At 39.4% G+C, this 20,121-nt stretch overlaps 1 protein-coding gene across 1 annotated transcript; it reads left to right on the top strand.

The window, feature by feature from the left end:
• Window positions 1-18,095: 18,095 nt before the first annotated feature.
• Window positions 18,096-20,079, top strand: GCK72_020831 (uncharacterized protein; the record flags this gene model as incomplete). The annotated part of the gene is made up of 4 exons (XM_003106526.2): window positions 18,096-18,218; window positions 19,251-19,542; window positions 19,597-19,796; window positions 19,849-20,079. 4 exons carry the CDS (start codon window positions 18,096-18,098, stop codon window positions 20,077-20,079), a joined length of 846 nt encoding a protein of 281 aa, XP_003106574.2.
• Between the last annotated feature and the right edge of the window lie 42 nt (window positions 20,080-20,121).

Below are 20,121 nucleotides of genomic sequence, written 5' to 3'. Positions count from 1 at the left end.
TAAAATCTGTACGCAAGTTGTCGTATGATCTGAGGCACTAAGGTTCACTAAGATCTAAGCAAAATGTTTTAATAGGTACGCAATTTGTCGTAAGGTAGGTACATATATATATGTGTGCTTCTGTAATACACCATATCTGACGACAATTTGCGTACAAGTTCAAAAATTCGACATAACTCATTAGAATGCAGTTCCAACCCGATAAAAATTAAAAATGCAACACATCTCAATCGAATATTTATAATATTCCCCCCGAGAACTTCGAGACCACCTTCAACACCTGAATGGCCCAAAGAGACGAACACTAATGGAAACAGCTTGAGTCCCCCCTCCTGGATTTATGTGAGGGTTCCGGGACCAGTCACCAACTAGCTCATGACTGGGGAGAGCACATAATTATCTGCTTTCCTCTTCCTCTCTCTTGGTGGTCGGGACCATGAAAAAGAGAAGAAAATGTTGACAAGATTAAGTGAGTCAAGGAGGGGACACATGAATACAAAGTGATTTTTTTTGTGAGGAGGAATCTTGGAAGCGGCGTTTTATGTTACGATTGTAAAGTTTTGGGATTCAGGAATTTCAAAAATATATAGTTTTTAAGCCAGAAATTTCAGGAATTTTGGCATGAGTTGGAAAAGTTAAATTTTTTCGAATTTCAGAGATCCGAATTACTTGAAAACAGTTCTCATATATCAAAATTTTAAAAAAAGGCGGAGCTTTAATTACTAGGCATAAACCGGAATTAGGCAGAATGAAACACGGAAAATATGCGAAAATCTTGAAAGAAAATTCTAAAATTCTGAAAAGTTGGTAAAAATTGGGTTTTTTGGAAAAAAAAAGTTTGCCAAATCCGGTTTTAGAGCTGCTTTAGGTCGTTTTAAAACCGATATTTTCAAAACCGAGACATTCTGAAACTAGACAATTCAAAACCGTACCGTTTCAAAACCGCTCCGTGAACACGCTTCGTCGCACAACTGTTGGCACGGTGTCAAATTAAAATTTTACGTTTATTTGTCGTGTCTTTCATTAAAAACCGCAACGCACACGCAACGCAACTCGGGGAGAAAATTAAAATTTTAAAATTTTTGTTGAAATTTATTGGTTTTTTTTTTCCAAACGGCCCGGATTCTAATTTAAAGAAATCAATGTCTCCAAATCCGTAAAAACCGAAAACTAATAAGTAGTCGAAAACGGATGTCACTACCATTTCACCATTTCCAATTAGATCTTCGCTACTTTTTTCTTTTTTCCCCCCGATTTTCTTACTGACCAAGGCCGTCTTAATGGTGTCCTTCCTCTCATAGATTTTCAGATGATAAGTTATACTAACTTCTTTGAAAAAAAAACTTTTTAGCGACCGACCTAAATAAACAAAAAAAACTTTTTTCGGCAAATAAGTAGGTGTGGGAAAAAGAAACCAAGAGTGACCACTAAAAAATCGGAAAAAAAACGGGAAAAGAGATGGACTGCTCATATAGGAAAAAGGAAGAAGAGGTAAATAACTGAAGAGAAAAAAAAGTGAAATGGAAAAATAAGCTATTTGGAGCAGAGTCGAGAAGGAGGAGGGCTCTTCTTCAATTATACTACTACTGGCTCAAAATGGAATTTGTTGTTTTTTGTGTTGTGTTTTGTATTCGCCAGAATAAGAAAAAATTCCGATTTTTGGGGAAAAAATATTGAAAAAAGTTATTGCTGCCGAGAGTCTGGCGCGCCTACGGCACGTTTTAGTATTTATTGAAAAGATTCTCTGGGGCACCTTAAGCGCTTTCTAACCAAAAACTTCTACAGGTTACATATGACATGGAAACTTAAGTTTCATATAAAAATTCACTAGAATTGTCTTTGAGCGAATTTCTGGCGCGTTTTCAAGGATTTTTTTGCATTTTTTTTTTGAAAATTTCACTACTTTCAGTTTTAAAATGCCCGACCTATTTTTTCGCGGTTTCAAAACGTACTGGTTATAAAACGTCCCGGTTTTGAAGTATTCGGGTACGAGGTGCACTAATAATCTGTTAATTACAGTCAAAATTTCATTAGTGTAGATTTACGACGTAAATCACTAACCTTATCTCAAAATTCGTCCTTCGAATTAAAAAGTTGAAAAATGTGCTTTTTAGGGTGAAAATAGTGAAATTTTGCGATTTTTGACATAAAAATCAACTGAAAGAGTCATTTTTACCTTAAAAACTCTTAAAAATTTTAAAAAAACGAGATTTGGTTATAAGGACTATGTACTGGTTTAGTTAGTGTAGTAGTCACTGCCCAAAAATATCTTTAGCAGTCTCAAAAACCACTAAAAATCCGGGAAATTTCTGGTGACAAAACGGAAATAATCAAGCTCTCTGTCGGCACATCGTTTCAATTTTTGTTTCTCCCTCTCAGAAATTGTAAGAAACGCCGAGGCAACAACTGACACCCGGGTCCCTCGGAAAAAAGAAAAAAATTTTTGAAGAAAAAAGAAGAAATCATGAAGAAAGTGTTGTATAGGTTGTATGTATGTACACAAAATAATGAAGATGATGATGATAATGATGGAAAAATGACAAAAAAGAAAACGAAGAGTGTTTCTGCTCACTAGAGAGCACACTTTTGCTCCGAACTCACTAATGACCAAGTGATGGGTAGTGGGGGAAGAAGAAGGGTACGTAGAGTGTATGTGTCTGTGCAAAAAACGATTGTAATGGGGTTGATGATTGACGGATAGTGAATGGAATTTAGGAGTTTGATTTGATTTGACACAATATGGGTAGATCTGATGGGACAGACGGACATCTGGACAGAATTGTAACAGACAGACAAGAAAAATCCGATAGCCAAATTTCATTAAGAATCGACCAACTTTGAGAGTGGGAGAGTGCGCAGACAGCGAGAGTGTCTAGCCGTCTGCGCCCTATCCCCCTCCAACTCTCTTTCTCTTTTCCATCGGGCGCCACTCCGTCACTTTTTGTCCTACGACTACCAAATTTTGTCAGCATACCAAACAAAACAAGGGCTACATTTTTGTAGTTGATTACTTTTTTGTAGAAGTCTTCGTTAGTGAGATATGGACCGAGCAAAGTAAAGTAGCCAACCTCCTCCCAAATTCAACGCGCCATGACTGTCTGGGGAGAGGTCGTACAAAAAAGTGATCAATAAGAAAAATGAAGCACTAGGTTTGATCTACATAAATTTTTAAAAATTATTCCAAAAAAGTTAATTTTCAGTATTGTTGCAAAGTGTCGAAAATTCATAGAGACAAAAATGGAAAAATTAGTTGTTAGGTGATTTTTAAAAGGTTTTTTTTTTCAAATTTTGCATTTAAAAATTGCTTCAAAAACTTAAAACAAGTTAAGTACTTTTTTAAAAACAAATAGCTCAAATGCTAAAATTTTCAATAAAAATGTCAAAAATTCAGCAAAAACTTCAATTTTACCGAAGAATTGGTCTGTCAGTCTGTCAAAATACCTGTTCAAATGTCCAAAAAAAAAAATGTCAGTCCGTGTGTTTGTCCAATTATCCTGATGTCCGAAAAGATAATTTTTCAACATATGCAGAGCTGGGACTGATTTGTCAAATGTCTACCTGTCTGTTTGTTTATCAGGATGTCCACATTTTTCAAACTCAAAATTATGAAGGGAAAAAAGGCAATTTTCGAAAAAAAAAAGAAGAAGAGGGAAAACAAAGATTTTGAGGACTTCAGAAAATTTCAAAAAAGTAAAACTAGTATACCAGATACCGAATCGAATCATTAGCAATCGAAAAACAGTGAAAAATTCTGAGGGACTAACTATCCAATTTTCGAATTCCTAGACCATTTGTGAACTCAATAACTACCATAAGCCGTTTTGTTGGTGGCTTAGAAATCCAAAAAAGTGAAAACTAGTCCATAAGGTGAAAAATTACAAAAAATACTACCGGAACACCCATCCCACCACCACCACGACGACGACAGATAATAAATCAAAAACAAACACCACCCGTCCGACACCATTCACACACCCACAAAGAGCAATTGACCCATCCCCCCTACTTCTAAAAACATGACACTAGGGGACGATGATGATGTGCGGGCGGGTTTACGTAACAGTTGCGCAAAGGACTGCGCACACTGCGGGTGGTCCCTCCGAACCGCCCGTTTGGGAAGAGACCGCCCGTGAGCCGACACCTGATGACGTAACATCAAAAAGCAAGAAGGTTCGATGTGAAACCCGACACCACCAACAGTTTCCTGCGGTATCCATATCAAAAAAACCTTTTTTGTTGGTATCCGGTTTAAAATTTATCCCTGCTACCGCCCAAATAAATAGGATTATGATCAATTTATAGATTAACTAAGGGGGGAATCCAAAAATCCAATTAAAATGTAATGTTTAGGGGGGGGGGGTGTCCCCCAGGGGGATTTCGTTGTTTGTTGGGTAGCCCCCACCGCCTTGACTCCGGGTAAACAATTAGGATAAGCAGATGCCTTTCATGACACCTTCTTATATAACAATGAGATATTCCAATGGGAATTTCTGTTCTAAGAAGAGTGGGATGGCCAAAATTCTAAGGATAGGAGGGAGTGCGTACAGGTCGTTTTTCAGCTGATAGGCAAAATTTGGAAAAAAAATGAAAATGGCCTAGTTTCGAACACGGTACAAAACGTCCAAAACTGGCCTAAAATCACAAAATTACGCCAAGAGACTGAAAAATTTGGATTCAGCGTGAAAACAACTTCGAAATGAGTACAATATCGAAAAATTAGTTGAGGGCCTAGAAATCCAAATTTTGAAAAAATTAGTCCCTCGTCAAAATCTGGCCTAAAATCACAAAATTAAGCCAGGAGACTGAAAAATTTGGATTCAGTGTGAAAAACGCTTCGAAATGAGTATAATATCAAAAAAATTAGTTGGTGGCCTAGAAATCCAAATTTTGAAAAAGTTAGTCCCCCGTCCAAAATTCGTTGTTTTGCTGTTTTTCGACGATTTTTTCTAGTTTTCGGGTTTCTAGGCCACCAAAATGTTTTTCATGTTTTCGATTGTGCCAATCGCCCAAAAAACAGCAAAAACAACGGGGGACTAGTTTTCCATAATTTGGGTTTTTAGGTTACCGAGGTTAGATGATGATACGGAGTATAAACGATTCAAAAGTATCGAAAATAGTGAAAAATCGCTGAGAAACAGCAAAATAACGGAATTTGGACGGGGGGCTAACTTTTTCAAAATTTGGATTTCTAGGCCATCAACTTTTTTCTTGATTTTATACTCATTTCGAAGCTGTTTTCACGCTGAATCCAAATTTTTCAGGCTCCTGGCCTAATTATGTGATAAAAGAGGGAGTAACTTTTTCAAAATTAGGATTTCTAGGCCACTAACTTATTTTTCGATTTTTTCGATTTGAATTCAAATCTTTTGAAAAAATTTTAAAATCGGCAACGTGTGGCCTAGAAATCCAAAATTTGGAACACCAGTCCCTCGAAATACTCCGTTCAAATCGAATTTTTGAGAAAAAGGCTAGTTTTTGCATTTTTGGATTTCTAAACCACCAAATCAAACTACTGTAACGGCTTGAGTTCACAAATGACCTAGGAATCCAAAAATTGGAAAGTTAGTCCCTCAGAATTTTTCACTGTTTTTCGAGCCGATTTTTTGATCGAAAAACTCGGGCGGACTAGTTTAACCAAATCTCGAAATTCTAGGCCATCATAAATCTTTTGTCGGCACCACCTTCCCACCAAACAGAAAACCGAGTAGAGATGAAATCATAAAATGAGATCAAATTGATGGGAAAAAAAAGAAGACGAGGCGGAATTTCCGATTTCAAAAAGGGAATCGAATGGGAGATGAGTGTACGTGTGTGCAGATGGCAGATGTTCAAAGGACATCACCCACTGTGCGGCAGAAAAATTAAGAAAATGAGAAATGTGTTTATGGGGACATGTTGATGAGATGTGATGAGACACCCTTTTTTTGAAAAAAATAAACGAGGAGACCTAAGAACCCAAATCTTGGAAAAAAACTGGCCTAAACTCACAAAATTAGGTGAGGAGGCTGAAAAATTCGGATTCAGCGTGAAAAGAGCTTTGAAATTAGTGTAATATCGAAAAATAAGTTTGTGGCCTAGAAATCCAAATTTTGAAAAAGTTAGTCCCCCTGTCAAAAAACGTTTTTTTGCTGTTTTTCGCCGATTTTTCACTATTTTCGATACTTTCTAAGCTCCATGACCTAAGAACCCAAATCTTGGAAAACTAGGCCACCGATTAAGAACCCAAACCCCTGAGAAGTTGTACTGCTGCGGACATAAAACATAAAAATTTGTAGTCTTAGAAGAAATAAAGAGAGAGAGAGAAAATTTCGAAGGTACTAAAACTTTATGAGTTCGAGCGTGGTCGAGCAAGCGGCTCGTAAACTTGAGTAGTGCAAAAATTTTAATTTGCTAACCGGATCCTGTTAAGCAACAGAATTTTAGTGTTGGTACGGGTCTGAAACGGATAATTGTCGTCAAAATTCGAAATTCAAATTTTTTGTCTTTTAGATTTGAATTCAGCGTGAAAATAACTTAGAAAAGAGTATAATATCAAAGAATAAAGTGGTGGCCTAGAAATCCAAATTTTGAAAAAGTTAGTCCCCCGTCCAAATTCCGTTGTTTTGCTGTTTTTTGGCGATTTTTCATTAATTTCGATACTTTTGAGTCAGAACCGACTAAAATATATTTAAACGTTATATTGAAGCCTTTCTGCGGGACAGCACCAAAAAATTGAAAACGGATTCTGAATCTCTATGACGTCAGCTTCTACAGAACCTGAGAGACTGTGATTAGTCATAAAGAGATTTTCGAGGTCTCCAGAATTCCGACACCGTCACGACACACACCTGCTACTACATGTCCTTGTGAAAATTCCCATTCTCGACAAAGGCGCAAAAATTTTGCTATTTAGAGGAAGAAGGTTGAAGCTACTGCTTTGTGGGAAAAGGGGGGGGGGGGGGACTGGGGGAATAAAAAAAGAAGAAGATGCAAACGGAATGTCAAGTAGCGGATGTCAACACACACGGAACAGGAGTTGAATAAGAAAAAAAATGGATGGGAAGACGGGAGAAAGGTTCAAAATTTTGAGTTTCGGGAGACTCAGGGTCTAGGGTCTAGGGTCTAGGGTCTAGGGTCTAGGGTCTAGGGTCTAGGGTCTAGGGTCTAGGGTCTAGGGTCTAGGGTCTTGGGTCTAGGGTCTAGGGTCTAGGGTCTAGGGTCTAGGGTCTAGGGTCTAGGGTCTAGGGTCTAGGGTCTAGGGTCTAGGGTCTTGGGTCTAGGGTCTAGGGTCTAGGGTCTAGGGTCTAGGGTCTAGGGTCTAGGGTCTTGGGTCTAGGGTCTAGGGTCTAGGGTCTAGGGTCTAGGGTCTTGGGTCTAGGGTCTAGGGTCTAGGGTCTAGGGTCTAGGGTCTAGGGTCTAGGGTCTAGGGTCTAGGGTCTTGGGTCTAGGGTCTAGGGTCTAGGGTCTAGGGTCTAGGGTCTAGGGTCTAGGGTCTAGGGTCTAGGGTCTAGGGTCTAGGGTCTAGGGTCTAGGGTCTAGGGTCTAGGGTCTAGGGTCTAGGGTCTAGGGTCTAGGGTCTAGGGTCTAGGGTCTAGGGTCTAGGGTCTAGGGTCTTGGGTCTAGGGTCTAGGGTCTAGGGTCTAGGGTCTAGGGTCTAGGGTCTAGGGTCTAGGGTCTAGGGTCTAGGGTCTAGGGTCTAGGGTCTAGGGTCTAGGGTCTAGGGTCTAGGGTCTAGGGTCTAGGGTCTAGGGTCTAGGGTCTAGGGTCTAGGGTCTAGGGTCTAGGGTCTAGGGTCTAGGGTCTAGGGTCTAGGGTCTAGGGTCTAGGGTCTAGGGTCTAGGGTCTAGGGTCTAGGGTCTAGGGTCTAGGGTCTAGGGTCTAGGGTCTAGGGTCTAGGGTCTAGGGTCTAGGGTCTAGGGTCTAGGGTCTAGGGTCTAGGGTCTAGGGTCTAGGGTCTAGGGTCTAGGGTCTAGGGTCTAGGGTCTAGGGTCTAGGGTCTAGGGTCTAGGGTCTGGGTCTAGGGTCTAGGGTCTAGGGTCTAGGGTCTAGGGTCTAGGGTCTAGGGTCTAGGGTCTAGGGTCTAGGGTCTAGGGTCTAGGGTCTAGGGTCTAGGGTCTAGGGTCTAGGGTCTAGGGTCTTGAGCACCAGCTTCTCAAAAAACAAGACTAAACGAAAATTGATTAAAAGTCGTGTCCTTTTTCCCCTCTTTCCATCTACTAACCGGGAGTGAACCCCCTAGAGAATTGACCACTTTTTTTCATTATCCTCCTTGTATTTTTATCCATTTTGAAATTAAGGAGGAGGTCTTCAAGAAAAGAAATAGGAAAAAATGGAGAAAAAATAAGAAAAACGGAAAAGGAGACACTTCAATTTCTATTCATTTTTCATTGATAGAGGTCATCAATAATGGACGTTTCTTGGACACCCAGTGAGCAGGAAAATAGAAAAGTTTCTAGAAGAAATTGTTGGGAAGTGGAAAATTGGGACCTGCAATTTTGCTCTCTGGCTCATATCACTTCAGGGTGAACTTTCTCAAAAAAGGTGTCAACTACAAAAATGTAGCCCTTGTCTCTCTCCCCTTTCTCTCTTATCTCTTGGAATCTCTTGGAATTCAAAGATAAAGGGATATTTTCAATATTTTGAGACTGAGAACTGAAAAAAGCAATTGCGCTCCAACGAACAAGCCCAGTTCCCCAAAAAAACCGACATGTATACAAAATGAAATTATTTAGAACGGAGGAGGAGAGCTCTTTTCTATTCTATTTCTGAATATGTATTCCACTATAGTCAGAAGGATTAGTGGGGAGAGGGAATGAACACGTAGACACTGATATAAATCTGAAATTTTTCAGCCAAATAGTTTCAGCCAAAGTGCTTCCGATTTGTATGCATATATCCGGTGAGAAGGAGAAAGAGAAAAACAAATTATGAAACACACCTTCGTCGCTAATCGAGTAAAAGGGGTGCAGCAGGCAGCTGAAGCTGATTGTGTTGTTGCGAAATGAGAGAGAAAAAAGAGAAAAAGTTGGGGGAAAATTTGGTGTGATATTGGCCGCTTGATTTGCATAAAAGTTGGAAAGAACGTACCAACTTTTTTCAATTTTTTTTTGACATTTTCTCAAATTTTCATTAAAAATGTGAAAATGTTTGATGATTTTTCAGAATTTCTTCTAATTCTGAATCATAATCAAAAAATTGACTTTTTGGCGAAAAAATCGAAATTTTTTTTTTTTTCTGAATTTTGAATTTTTTTTGGAATCCCTAGTTTCCAAACGTCCTTCCATTTTTTTTTTGAAATTTTTTCCTTTAAGATTGATTTTTCTGTAGGTTTCAAAGTATCCAAAGTTTAAGGAATACGCTTGAAAAAAATTGGAAATTTTTCAGAAAATGAATTTTTCGCAAAAAATTGTAGTGAAAAAAAATTCCGGGAAATTGCAAGTCCGGATCAAAGATATATTTGAAATTCAGAAAAAATGGAATCAAAAACGATGATTGGGCAAGATCTGGGCAGGGAGTGGGCAAAAAGTGACAAACAAACGAACATTTTAAAGAAGAACCTGAAAAACCGGAAAATAATCAAAAACTGCTCAATAACTGTGCAAATACTGGACGAAAAAATAGTCAAAAAATAACCAAAAAGTAGGCAAAAGGATATAGGCTCATAGTAGGCTAAAAAATAATAATAGCAATATTTTTAAAAAAAATAGCACAAAATTAGCCAAAATGTGGCAAGAATTGAACCTAGACAAAAAATGTCGATTTCTGAACAAAACTGGCAGGGACCTTTTCCCTTACACCTTTCCTTCCCCCTAATAAAACCACTATACTAATCCCATAAACCCGCTCATAACTAGTAATACCTACCTATCCGATACCTCCCCCTCCCCCCCCCCCCCCCGTTCCCCCAAGTGATAAATCAATTGTAGATTATCACAATGGATACATCAAGCGCCCCCCCCCCCCCCCTCCACCCAACAGGACACTAAAAAGGTGACAAAAAGGTCAGATATCTGGTGGAGATAAGGGGAACGAGAGGGTGGCCATGTGTCACCCGTAATTGAGATGTATCGTTAGGTATGGGGTAGCTTAGAAACCCAAAAAAGGGAAAAGCAAAAATTTGGCAAAAACTGCTCAAAAACTGGGAAAAACTGCTCAAAAACTGGGAAAAAACTGCTCAAAAACTGGGAAAAAACTGGGAAAAAACTGCCTAGAAACCCAAAAAGAACGTAGGCCACTGGGAGCCAAAAAGAAGATTCGAATCTCTAAACTCAAATACAAAAAGTTCGAAACGAAACCAATATATTTTTTTGGTTACCACTGCACTGCACATACACTTCTCATTCAACCACTCGCTTTTTTGTGCTCCGCACTAAAAGCTCATGCTCTTTCCCTTTCGTTCCCTTGAAATGATCGGGTGGGGGGAGAGTATACAACAAAACGAAATGAGGATGGATGGGTCATTAAAACTGAACACTGGAAAAAAAGAATTGGGGAGTGTTTGTTTGCAGGAAAAATGAAGAATGTGGGGAACTTAGATCATGGAAGAATGTTAAAATCGAGCATTTTTTAGAGCCTGTCATGGTCTAAAGTGTGATTCGATTTTTTTAAATGTTAATTGATTTTGTAGATCAAACCTAGATCTCCATTTTTGTTGTTGACAACTTTTTTGTGTGGACCTTCCCTGAGAAGTTACGGGCCGTACTAGAATCCTGATTTTTCGAAATATTCAATTTTCAGTAGAAACATGTAAACTTTAACAGAGCGTCACGATGTGTAACATTATTCAAATTGATAAATATTTATATTGATTGTGTAGATCAAATCTAAATCTACATTTTTGTAGCTGACCACTTTTTTGTAAAAGCAACCCTTAAAGAGTTATGGTCCGTGGAAGTGTCGTCCTCGAAGCGAATGCTCGTTGAGAAAATAATTCACCAATTTTCAACGCACTGTATCTTGATGAAAACTTGACGAAAAAAAAATAAATTTTACAATAATAATGTAGAAAATGTCTTGTTCTACAATTCTCTAGTCGGTCATTTTCAGCTATCTTTAATTCCTGAGGAGTTACATTGGATACAAGGACGGTCACGCTTCAGAGAGTGGAACAGTAAGAGAGAGCGCAGACGGCTAGAGTGTCTAACTGTCTGCACTCTCTCTTCTTTGATTTTTATCATCCCACACACAATGACTTTGGAGCTGGCGCGTCGGAGGCGCGTGCTTTGAATCATAAGAAAAAATGAATCTTTAAAACTAAGTCCCCTCTAGTACGAAAAAATTCGCCCCATAAATTTTTTTGGTTTTCAAATTTCAAAAAAAAAGATGAGTCTCTAGAACTACTAGAACACACAAAGCTTAATGATGCTGAAACATGCGATTTCTCAACGGAATGGAGGGGGGAAAAACGAAAACGAAAACGAAAATAGAGGAGTGAGAAGAGCATGAGAGCTATAGTTTTACGAGCCACTTTGACGAGATCATTGGTAGGAATAGTGGCGGGAGAAGGGCACAAAAAACATGTTCATGTCAAGTGACATGTTAGGGATTTGCGAAAATTGCTAAGTGGCCTAGAATCCGACTCTCTGAGTTTTCTAGGCCACTCAAGTCTCGGCCGAAGAAATTAAATTATGAATAACTATGACCATAACAACCTTATTATCAGTTAGTCCCGTTCCCCCATCAATTATATTATTATGGTTATTATCAGTATACCCCTTCTGTTTGTTCTGAAATAAATAGGGTAGTGATAAACAAGAAGACGGTGAATGGAGGAGACATGGCATGCTTATTGATAAATAATGTTAAGGAAGTGAGAGGAACGACAGACTCGGAACCGGGGAGAAAATTAGTGCAAACTGGAGTGAAACCGGGCACAAAAACCGCGCGAATTGGGCGAGTAACAGACTGAAACTGGAAAAAAAGAACTGCTCAAAATATAACTGGTACGAATTAGATCCGTCCGGTCTAGAACTGCCCGGAACAGAACTGGAACTAATTAGAACCGACTAAAAGATGGTTAAACATCACATCAAAGCCATTAGATGTAGTTTCTACAGTTCTGTTTCGGAAGGTTCTGATCCGGGCGGTTCTGAATCGGATGGTTTGGGTCCAGGCGGTTCTAATCATACTTGTCTAACTGAAAAATATACCAAAATATCAAGAATCCAGAAAAGACCGAAATTGAGAAGGAAATCACGAAAAAATAGTCCAGAACCTGCTGACACAGGTGGTTCGCGATGGAAGCATTGTGCGTTCGCGCGGTGTCGAATATGGGAGTCATAGGAAACTTATGTGCTAGTTATATGCCTGGTATATGGAAGCATGGAAGCATATATGACCCACGCGCGATCCGTGTTTTTCTTGCCGTTCATCATGTCTACCGACAGCTCGTACGATGCCCTCGCCCACTAATTCCACCCATTATAATGTGTTGCTACTTTGCTATTCCATTCCGAGTCTGTTCAGCTCTATTCTTTATGACACATTCATTTTCTCCGTTTTCAGTTTTCATTGAAAACAAATTACGACTATACTTTCAGAAACAAAAATACGAATAGTTTTCGAGAAAGCACAGAAAGCTATTACTTATTTTTTCGTTCCTTTTTCTTTCATTCTATTTCTTACCGAAAAACAGAAATCAATCAATGAATCAAAAAAGTTCAAATAAGCTAATCAATGAAATGAATGTTTTCCGAAAGTCGTCTGGCACAGTGCACAGTGATGAGCTTCTTACTTTTCTTACTTCGTCTTGACAAAAACTTACCGTCTTACCTTTTTCCATCTAAAACTAATTATTATAGCCAATCCGAAGTAAGAAAAATAATGACGCTCTTACTTTCATGGAATAAGATAACTTTATCATTTCATTTCATTGAGCTTTCCCTAAAAAATCGCGATTCAGCTTGAAAATTAAAATTATAATTTTCGGACATTAATTAAAAATTAATTTTTATTTAGTCGTAATTTGTTTTCAGCAAAATTTGACAAAAAGTGCATGAAAATCTTCGAAAACGGAGAAAATTATGAAAATGTCTTTGAAAAAAAATGCAGTTTCAATTACGATAAACAACACGCCAAGGTGTAATGGCGGAGTGTCGTTGCAAGTTTCAGGTTTACGGTGAAAACATGGATCCTATATGCGAGCTATATGGAAGCACGCAGGATCCGTGCCGCAAGCACCACGCCTTGAAGCATATCACTTCCGCGTGCGAAGCACATCGTTTTATGCGAGCACATGGGAGGTTATATGCTTCCATTTTGAATATGCCCCATATAGCATCCATCGCGAACCACCTGTGGAAACTTGGCTCAAATAAATGGTAGAACTGCCCGAACCTACAGATCAGATCCGCCTGGGTCAGAACCACCCATAACAAAATTGGTACTAAATCAGAACTACCCGTATTAGAGCCATACTTGCAAACCGGCGCCAAAACAGGTCTAAATCTCTTGAAACTCAATACTATGGGCTGAAAAATGTAGCAAAATGTAGATCTCGGCGAGTTCTATGTCAATGACATATTATGGGCCGGATGCCTATTCGTTAATGTGCCGCGGGCCAGGCTAGAAATCAATGAATTTTTTGCCATTTTCGCGTTGTTCGGGCAGCAGGGAACAAGAAAAAGGGGAACCAGAATAAGCAAGGAATAAACGGAAACGTGAGTCAGGCAAAAATCGGGCAACATGTAGGCAATACTGTTCAAACCAAGCTGGAAATAATAGGTAAAAAGTTGAAAATAAATAAATAAACTTTTTAGGTTGTCCAAAATCGGTAAGGACTTCCGGACAGACCGACACACAGACCCCTACAGTCTTGGTCAGTGTAAAAAGTTCTGTTACACTGACGAACCTTTTACACTCACAAAAATGGGCAAGAATAATTGGGCAAAATTTGATTAAAAAATATTTGAAATACCAAGAAATTTTTTTTCGAATTAAAAAAAACTATGCCACCCATAGAGATAACAATCTAAACTGCCAAACACCTACCTCATCTGATTTTTTTTTGTTCGATTTATTCACCTCACTAATCTGAAATGACAAGCGACGAAGGGTGTGAAGACTAGTGACTAAATTCAACAGAAGGTCACTTCAGACTTAACGCCTCTCTCCTCCATCTCTCTAATTAACCATTTCATTTTCACAAGCACTTCTCCCTTCTACCAATCCAACCAGAGAATTGACATATGTCTTTCGGGGTGGTAAAAGAAGATGTTCCTCCTCCTTCTCCTCCGGTGCTCAATGAGCATAATGGGATTGTGTTGATGGGTTTGGGTGGATCAGGGGGGACAACGAAGACAAAAAAGAAGGGGGAATGGAATTATTCTCAATTATTTTGGAGGGTGGAATTGGGAAAGCAGGGATGGCAAACAGAAAGAGATTCGAAAATGAAACAAAGTTTTGGGAAGCTATTTAAAATGAAATGAAATGCCGGGAGCACGCGCCAGCTCCAGATTTGTATAAAACGGAGAGAGTGCAGACATTTAGACACTCTAGCCGTCTGCGCCCTCTCTTGCTGTCTCACTCTCTGAAGCGTCTGACGTCACCTTCCTTGAAACCAATGAAACTCCTCAGGAATTAAAGACAGCTGAAAACAACTAACTAGAGAATTGTAGAGCAAGAAATTGTCTACATTATTATTGTAAATTTCATCTTTTCGGGTGAACGATTCAGCGAGATACAGCACGTTAAAAATTTGTGTCTTTTTTCAGATTTGTTATACAAGTCCACGAATCACATTTTTCTGTTTTTTACCGTTTTTTGAGCTTAATATAGTTGTATTAATAAAATATAAATATTCATTTTTTGAAGTTGACAACTTTTTTGTATTAACCTTGCCTGAGCAGATATATACATACAGCGTGATAAAAATGTTTTTACTTCGACTCGATACTTTGATACGCTATAACTATCTAGGGAGAGACTGTACAAAAAAGTTGTCAACTACAAAAATGGAGATCTAGGTTTCATCTACATAAAAAGTGTAAATTCAAAAAATTTGACAATATGATGATCCGTGGTAGAATCTCAAAGAAAATCAAGAAAAACCTACTTTTTGTGATTTCTGGGTCCTTGAATGTCTCCCAGAATGGCTAAAATTTATAATTTTATAGCATTATCTCAAAGTTGAGCAATTTCCGTGAAAACCAAAAAATACATTTTTCAAAAAAAATGTGATTTTTTGTGTCTGCAGTGGACTTCCGGACAAATAAACACACAGACAGACATCCAAACCTATCATCACGCCTAACAGTGACAAGAGATAAGAGAGAAAGGGAGTGCAGACAGCGAGAGTGTCTAGCCGTCTGCGTCCTCTCCTTCTCTCCCACTCTCTATCTCTTCGCCTTTCTTTGAAGGTGTGCCACTCTGTCATTTTTTGTCCTACTATTACCAAATTTGGTGAGTTTACCAAACAAGACAAGGGCCACAATTTTGCAGTTGACAACTTTTATGCGAGAGATCACCCTGAATACACTTACACTGACGAACTTTAGTCCTCAGGTGCTGATTTGGCGTGTACAGATTCTGCTAGTGTGTTTTTGACGCGCAAAGTGGCATATGTAAAAACCCGAAAAATCAAAACTTCCGGGATCTCAAAACCCGATTAAACAGAAACAAAAGTTAAGTGGACGTCCGGACAGATATCCGGACAAGCAGACACCCGGACAGACATCCGATATAAACCTATTACTACACCACCCCACAGTCTTGGTCGGTGTAACAAGTTTTATTACACTAAAAAACTTTTTGCACTGACAAAATGGGTGGTATATTTTTGGCCAACTTTTTAAATAAAATGGCTATTTTTAATGTGTTCTGGTTTTTCACACTTTGTATCTTGTCGACTAAACAATACACATTTTCCAGTCATCTCTGCCCTCAGAGCGCACCTAGTCTATTCATAGCTTCTCTAGAAGATTATAATGCACGGATAATCTTGAGCCGTTGAGGAAGATGATGATGTCCTTCAAAGCTCTTATTCTATTTCTATACATCGACTATATCTTTGATTAGTTCAATTCTTTCCTCTTTTTTCTTCTTCCTGCTGACATCTCACCCCTTCAATATTCCTCTCTCATAATATATATATCTCCTTTTCCTTTCCTTCTTCCTCTACTCATATTTTTCCCCTTCTCCTTCTCCTCATAATAGGCAAAAAAGTACCCGAGTCTTGCTCTCGCATCTTCTCCCTTTAACCCAACCAACCACAAACATTTATCTCATGCTCCATGGCTTTTCACCTCCTCTTTTTATGTGTGTTTTCAGCATCCAAATATGTGCCTTTTTCCAATTTTTTCATGGTACACATATTGCTCCGGAGGCTTGGTGTGGAAGCATGTGACTGATTAATGACGAGCTTTTGGGCTCGGTGTTTGGAAAATTTTCTCTCATTTTTTGGTCTGGTTCAGAGGATTTGTGTGAATGTTCATCTGTCTGGGTGTCTGTTTGTCCGGATGACCTCGTAACTTTTGTTTCTGTTTAACAGGATTTTGAGATCCCGGAAGTTTTGATATTTCGGGTTTTCATTTGCACCAGACTTGCAAAATATCGGCCCGGCTCGGAGTCAAAAATGAGCACAATTTTTCCCGAAAAGTTTTGAAATTTTGATCAAAATTAGTCAAACATCATATGTTCGCTTGAGTTATTTCAAAAAATTTTCGAAAAATTCAAATTTTCATATTTTTATACTGAGACCCGGCCGGCCCGTTGCAAATCTGATGTACACCTTGCGCGTCGTAGGCGCGCCAGCACAATCTGTACTACACGCCGAATCAGCAGGCAAGCACTACTGTAGTCGTCAATTGTTAGGAAAATAATTTTTTGTCATTCTGACACCTCAATTACACAAAACTACAATTTTTTTTTAACATTTTGAAAAAATTTCTTTTCACGGAAATCACTAAACTTTGAGTCAGATTTGTACAAATTTATATTGAGGATGTAGATCAAACCTAGATCTCCATTTTTGTAGTTGAACACTTTTTTGTACGAGTACTCCTTGAAGAGTTACGGAGCGTTGAAAATTGGGAGGACAATTTTATAGTAAGTGGTTAGGAATCTCCCGATATCAATCGATCATATCTTAGTTGGGGTGGCTCGTACATAAAAGTTGTCAACTACAAAAATGTAGCCCTAGATTTGATGTACATAATGAATATATATTCAAAGCGTTTTAACAGTAAGTTACTCCTGTTACGGGATCTCAAAACTCGGAAAAACATCAATTTTCAAAAGAAAAAGTTTTTTTTCGTTTTTGTTTTGAAAACTTCAGCGTTTAGAAGATAGGTGTCTTCCCTAGCAAGTTGAAACCTTCTTTTATGTAGTTGCCATCTTTTTTGTACGGACCATCCCTAAACTGATATAGGCCAGCAAACTTTCTCAGATGAACCCGCCTGCCGATATCCCTATAAGGATAGCTAGTACAAAAAGTTGGCACCTAAAATATGGAGATTTAATTGTAACAACAACATTCCGGTGCGACTTCAAAATCAGCAAGTTTCAAGAGAAACAATCTTTTATAGCAGAATTTAAAACACTTTTATCGCTCCTCAGATTGCAAATTTAGACAATTTCACTCATTGATATCCTAAAATCCTAAGAAGATACGCCTGGCGGGTCGAAAAGCTGGCGCACCTTTTGACGCGTTTTCGGGGCTCCCCAGGGAGCTAGGAGAATCTGAACTTTTTCGTCCAATTTCCAATTTGAAGTTCCGAAGTTCTAAGTTCCGAAATCCATCCCCCACTCTCAAACTAATTAGATCTCTTCCTGCTTCTTCCAACTAATTCCAGGATCCCCCTTCTCAACTTTTTCTCCTTTTCTTTTTCCCAAAAAGCTTCTTCTCCTCCTCTTCTGTTTCTTCTCCCAACCAATGGCATCGAACCAAATTGGTACTCTTTTCTCTTTTCATCCCTGCGTTTCCGTTACTTTTTTCCTCTTCCACACCCGCCTTAAAGAAGTATTCTGGCCGGAGCTGTGGAGCTGGCTCGGTGGGGGAAAAAGAGCCGGCCCCAGGCAAAAACAAAAACATTTTCATCTCCTCCCTTGCCCTTCTTTTATACACGCTTTTTTGTCACTTTTGAAATTTTTTGAAAAAAAAAATCAGAAATTTCTTGAAGATGTCCACGACTTCATATCCAAATAGCCTCTATGACTCGCCTCAGCAACATCAGAAGAAGAATAAGAAGAAGAGTGGGAAGAATAATAGTAATAAGGGAACTCAGACGATTCAGAGGCAAGCGGTGAGTTACTGTAGATCAGAGAGGGTGCAGACAGTTAGACACTCTAGCCGTCTGCGCCCTCCTCTTATCTTTTCTTGGACCTTGTTCCCTTTGAGCCTCCGTATCTCATCAATAGTTGAAGATAACAAAAAATGGTCAACAAGTAAATTGTAGAGCGAGAAATGTTCTTTAATATGAATTTAAACTTGGTTGATTTCGTCAAATTTTCAAAAAGATACAACATTTTGAAAATTGGTTCACCAAGTTACACTGCCCAAAAAGTAGGATTAAAAAAATTTGACTAGTAAACTCGATTTATTTCGAGAATCCATTAGTCATACAAATTCAACTTTATCTCGGCCATGTTGATCAAATCAAAATCTTCATTTTTGTAGTTGACAACCTTTTTTGTACAATTCCTACGGAATCGTGAAGTTATGCGAAGAGAGACGCAGAGAGCTAGACACTCTCGTTGTCTACACTCTCTCAATTACTACAGTAGTCCATTGTACACCCATTCCCATTTGCCAAAAAATCACCACATTTGCCGCTAAAAAAGAGCGAAAAAACGGAAAAAGTCATAAATTTTGTCTGGCAGTCTTGCTTCTGTCAATCATGTCGTAGAAGTATGTAGTAATGTTCTATGTAGAGGGCATGTACACTTTTTGTAGAGTCAAGAGGAGATTGGGAACGACAAAAAATGGAAAAGAAAAAAGATTTGGTTTTCCACACTTATTGGTTTTTTACTAAAAAAAACTATTTCTACGGTGAAATTTGGTGTCATAATTAAAAATCAAACATGCAAAAACACTTTGGCTCCAAAAAGAATCGAACCCGGGACCCTCAGATCGGTAGCCAAATGTCTATAGGTAGCCAAATGTCTATACCCGACTGAGCCACCTGAGCGCATCGCGGAGCCACATTTGCAGGGTTTATCTAACCAAGCTTTAATGACAGAGCGCCGCGCCTCGGTGGCTCAGTCGGGTAGACATCTGGCTACGGATCTGAGGGTCAAGGGTTCAATTCCTGTAACTTTTTTCTTTTTTTTTCCAGCCACCTCCTCCAATGTGGCTTCTCGAGGCGTGCGTCACCCCAGAAACCGCAAATTCTCCAAAATGGTTGACCGACTTTATGCCGATGGCCACCCAACTCCTTCTCTCCAACCGTCCCGCCTATCTCATTGTCCGCAATTCATGGAATCCGGTGCCGTTCGAGCACTATCCATCTCAACCGGCTACGTGTCTTCTGACGACTTCAGAAGACGATAAGTATGTGTCGACCGATGCGAAGGTTTGGACACCTCAAGAGATTCGGGCGACGGTGGAAGACTGTGATTTTGTGTCCGGTAGGTGTCCACGACGTCTTCTGAATCTGAATCCTTTTGAATCCTCTTCTTCAGGCAACATGTGGTTCTACATCCCAACTGGAGCTCCTCGAAGTCCTGACGACCTCTTCGAGAACGTCATCGCTCCGCTTCTGGAGTGGAATCGTGCACCAACGGGAGTCGGTGAGATCATCGCCAGTGCTGAGGATGCGTTGGCACTTCTATACTGGAACGCTCCAGGAGATGTGATCCATTTGGGCGCCGAGGAGTTGAAGGTGAGAATCCGAATCCAGAATCCCGCGAATTCCACTTCATTGCTTATTCCAGAAAATCGCTCGTCGCCTCGGGATCGTTATCGAAAACGAGGACGCGATGGTAATCGACTGTCTCGAGGAGGACTTCTCCGCCACCGCCACCTCACCGGATGATGTGGATGAGGAGGGGCCACGTCGAATTCCACTGTTCGACTGGTTCTGGGTGGGAATCGCGTTGATCGTATTGCAGCTGGTGTACTTGGCATCGAAATTCGACTTCTTTCGCGACTGGTTCTCGTTCTAACAAAATGGAAATCTGAAAATAATTTGATGTGATGAAAAGAAA

The sequence above is a fragment of the Caenorhabditis remanei genome, chromosome V (assembly GCF_010183535.1).
Source record: "Caenorhabditis remanei strain PX506 chromosome V, whole genome shotgun sequence".
NCBI classification, from domain to species: Eukaryota; Metazoa; Nematoda; class Chromadorea; order Rhabditida; family Rhabditidae; genus Caenorhabditis; species Caenorhabditis remanei.
The sequence above is the reverse complement of the archived record's forward strand: the minus strand, read 5'-3'. Positions and strand labels throughout refer to the sequence as shown.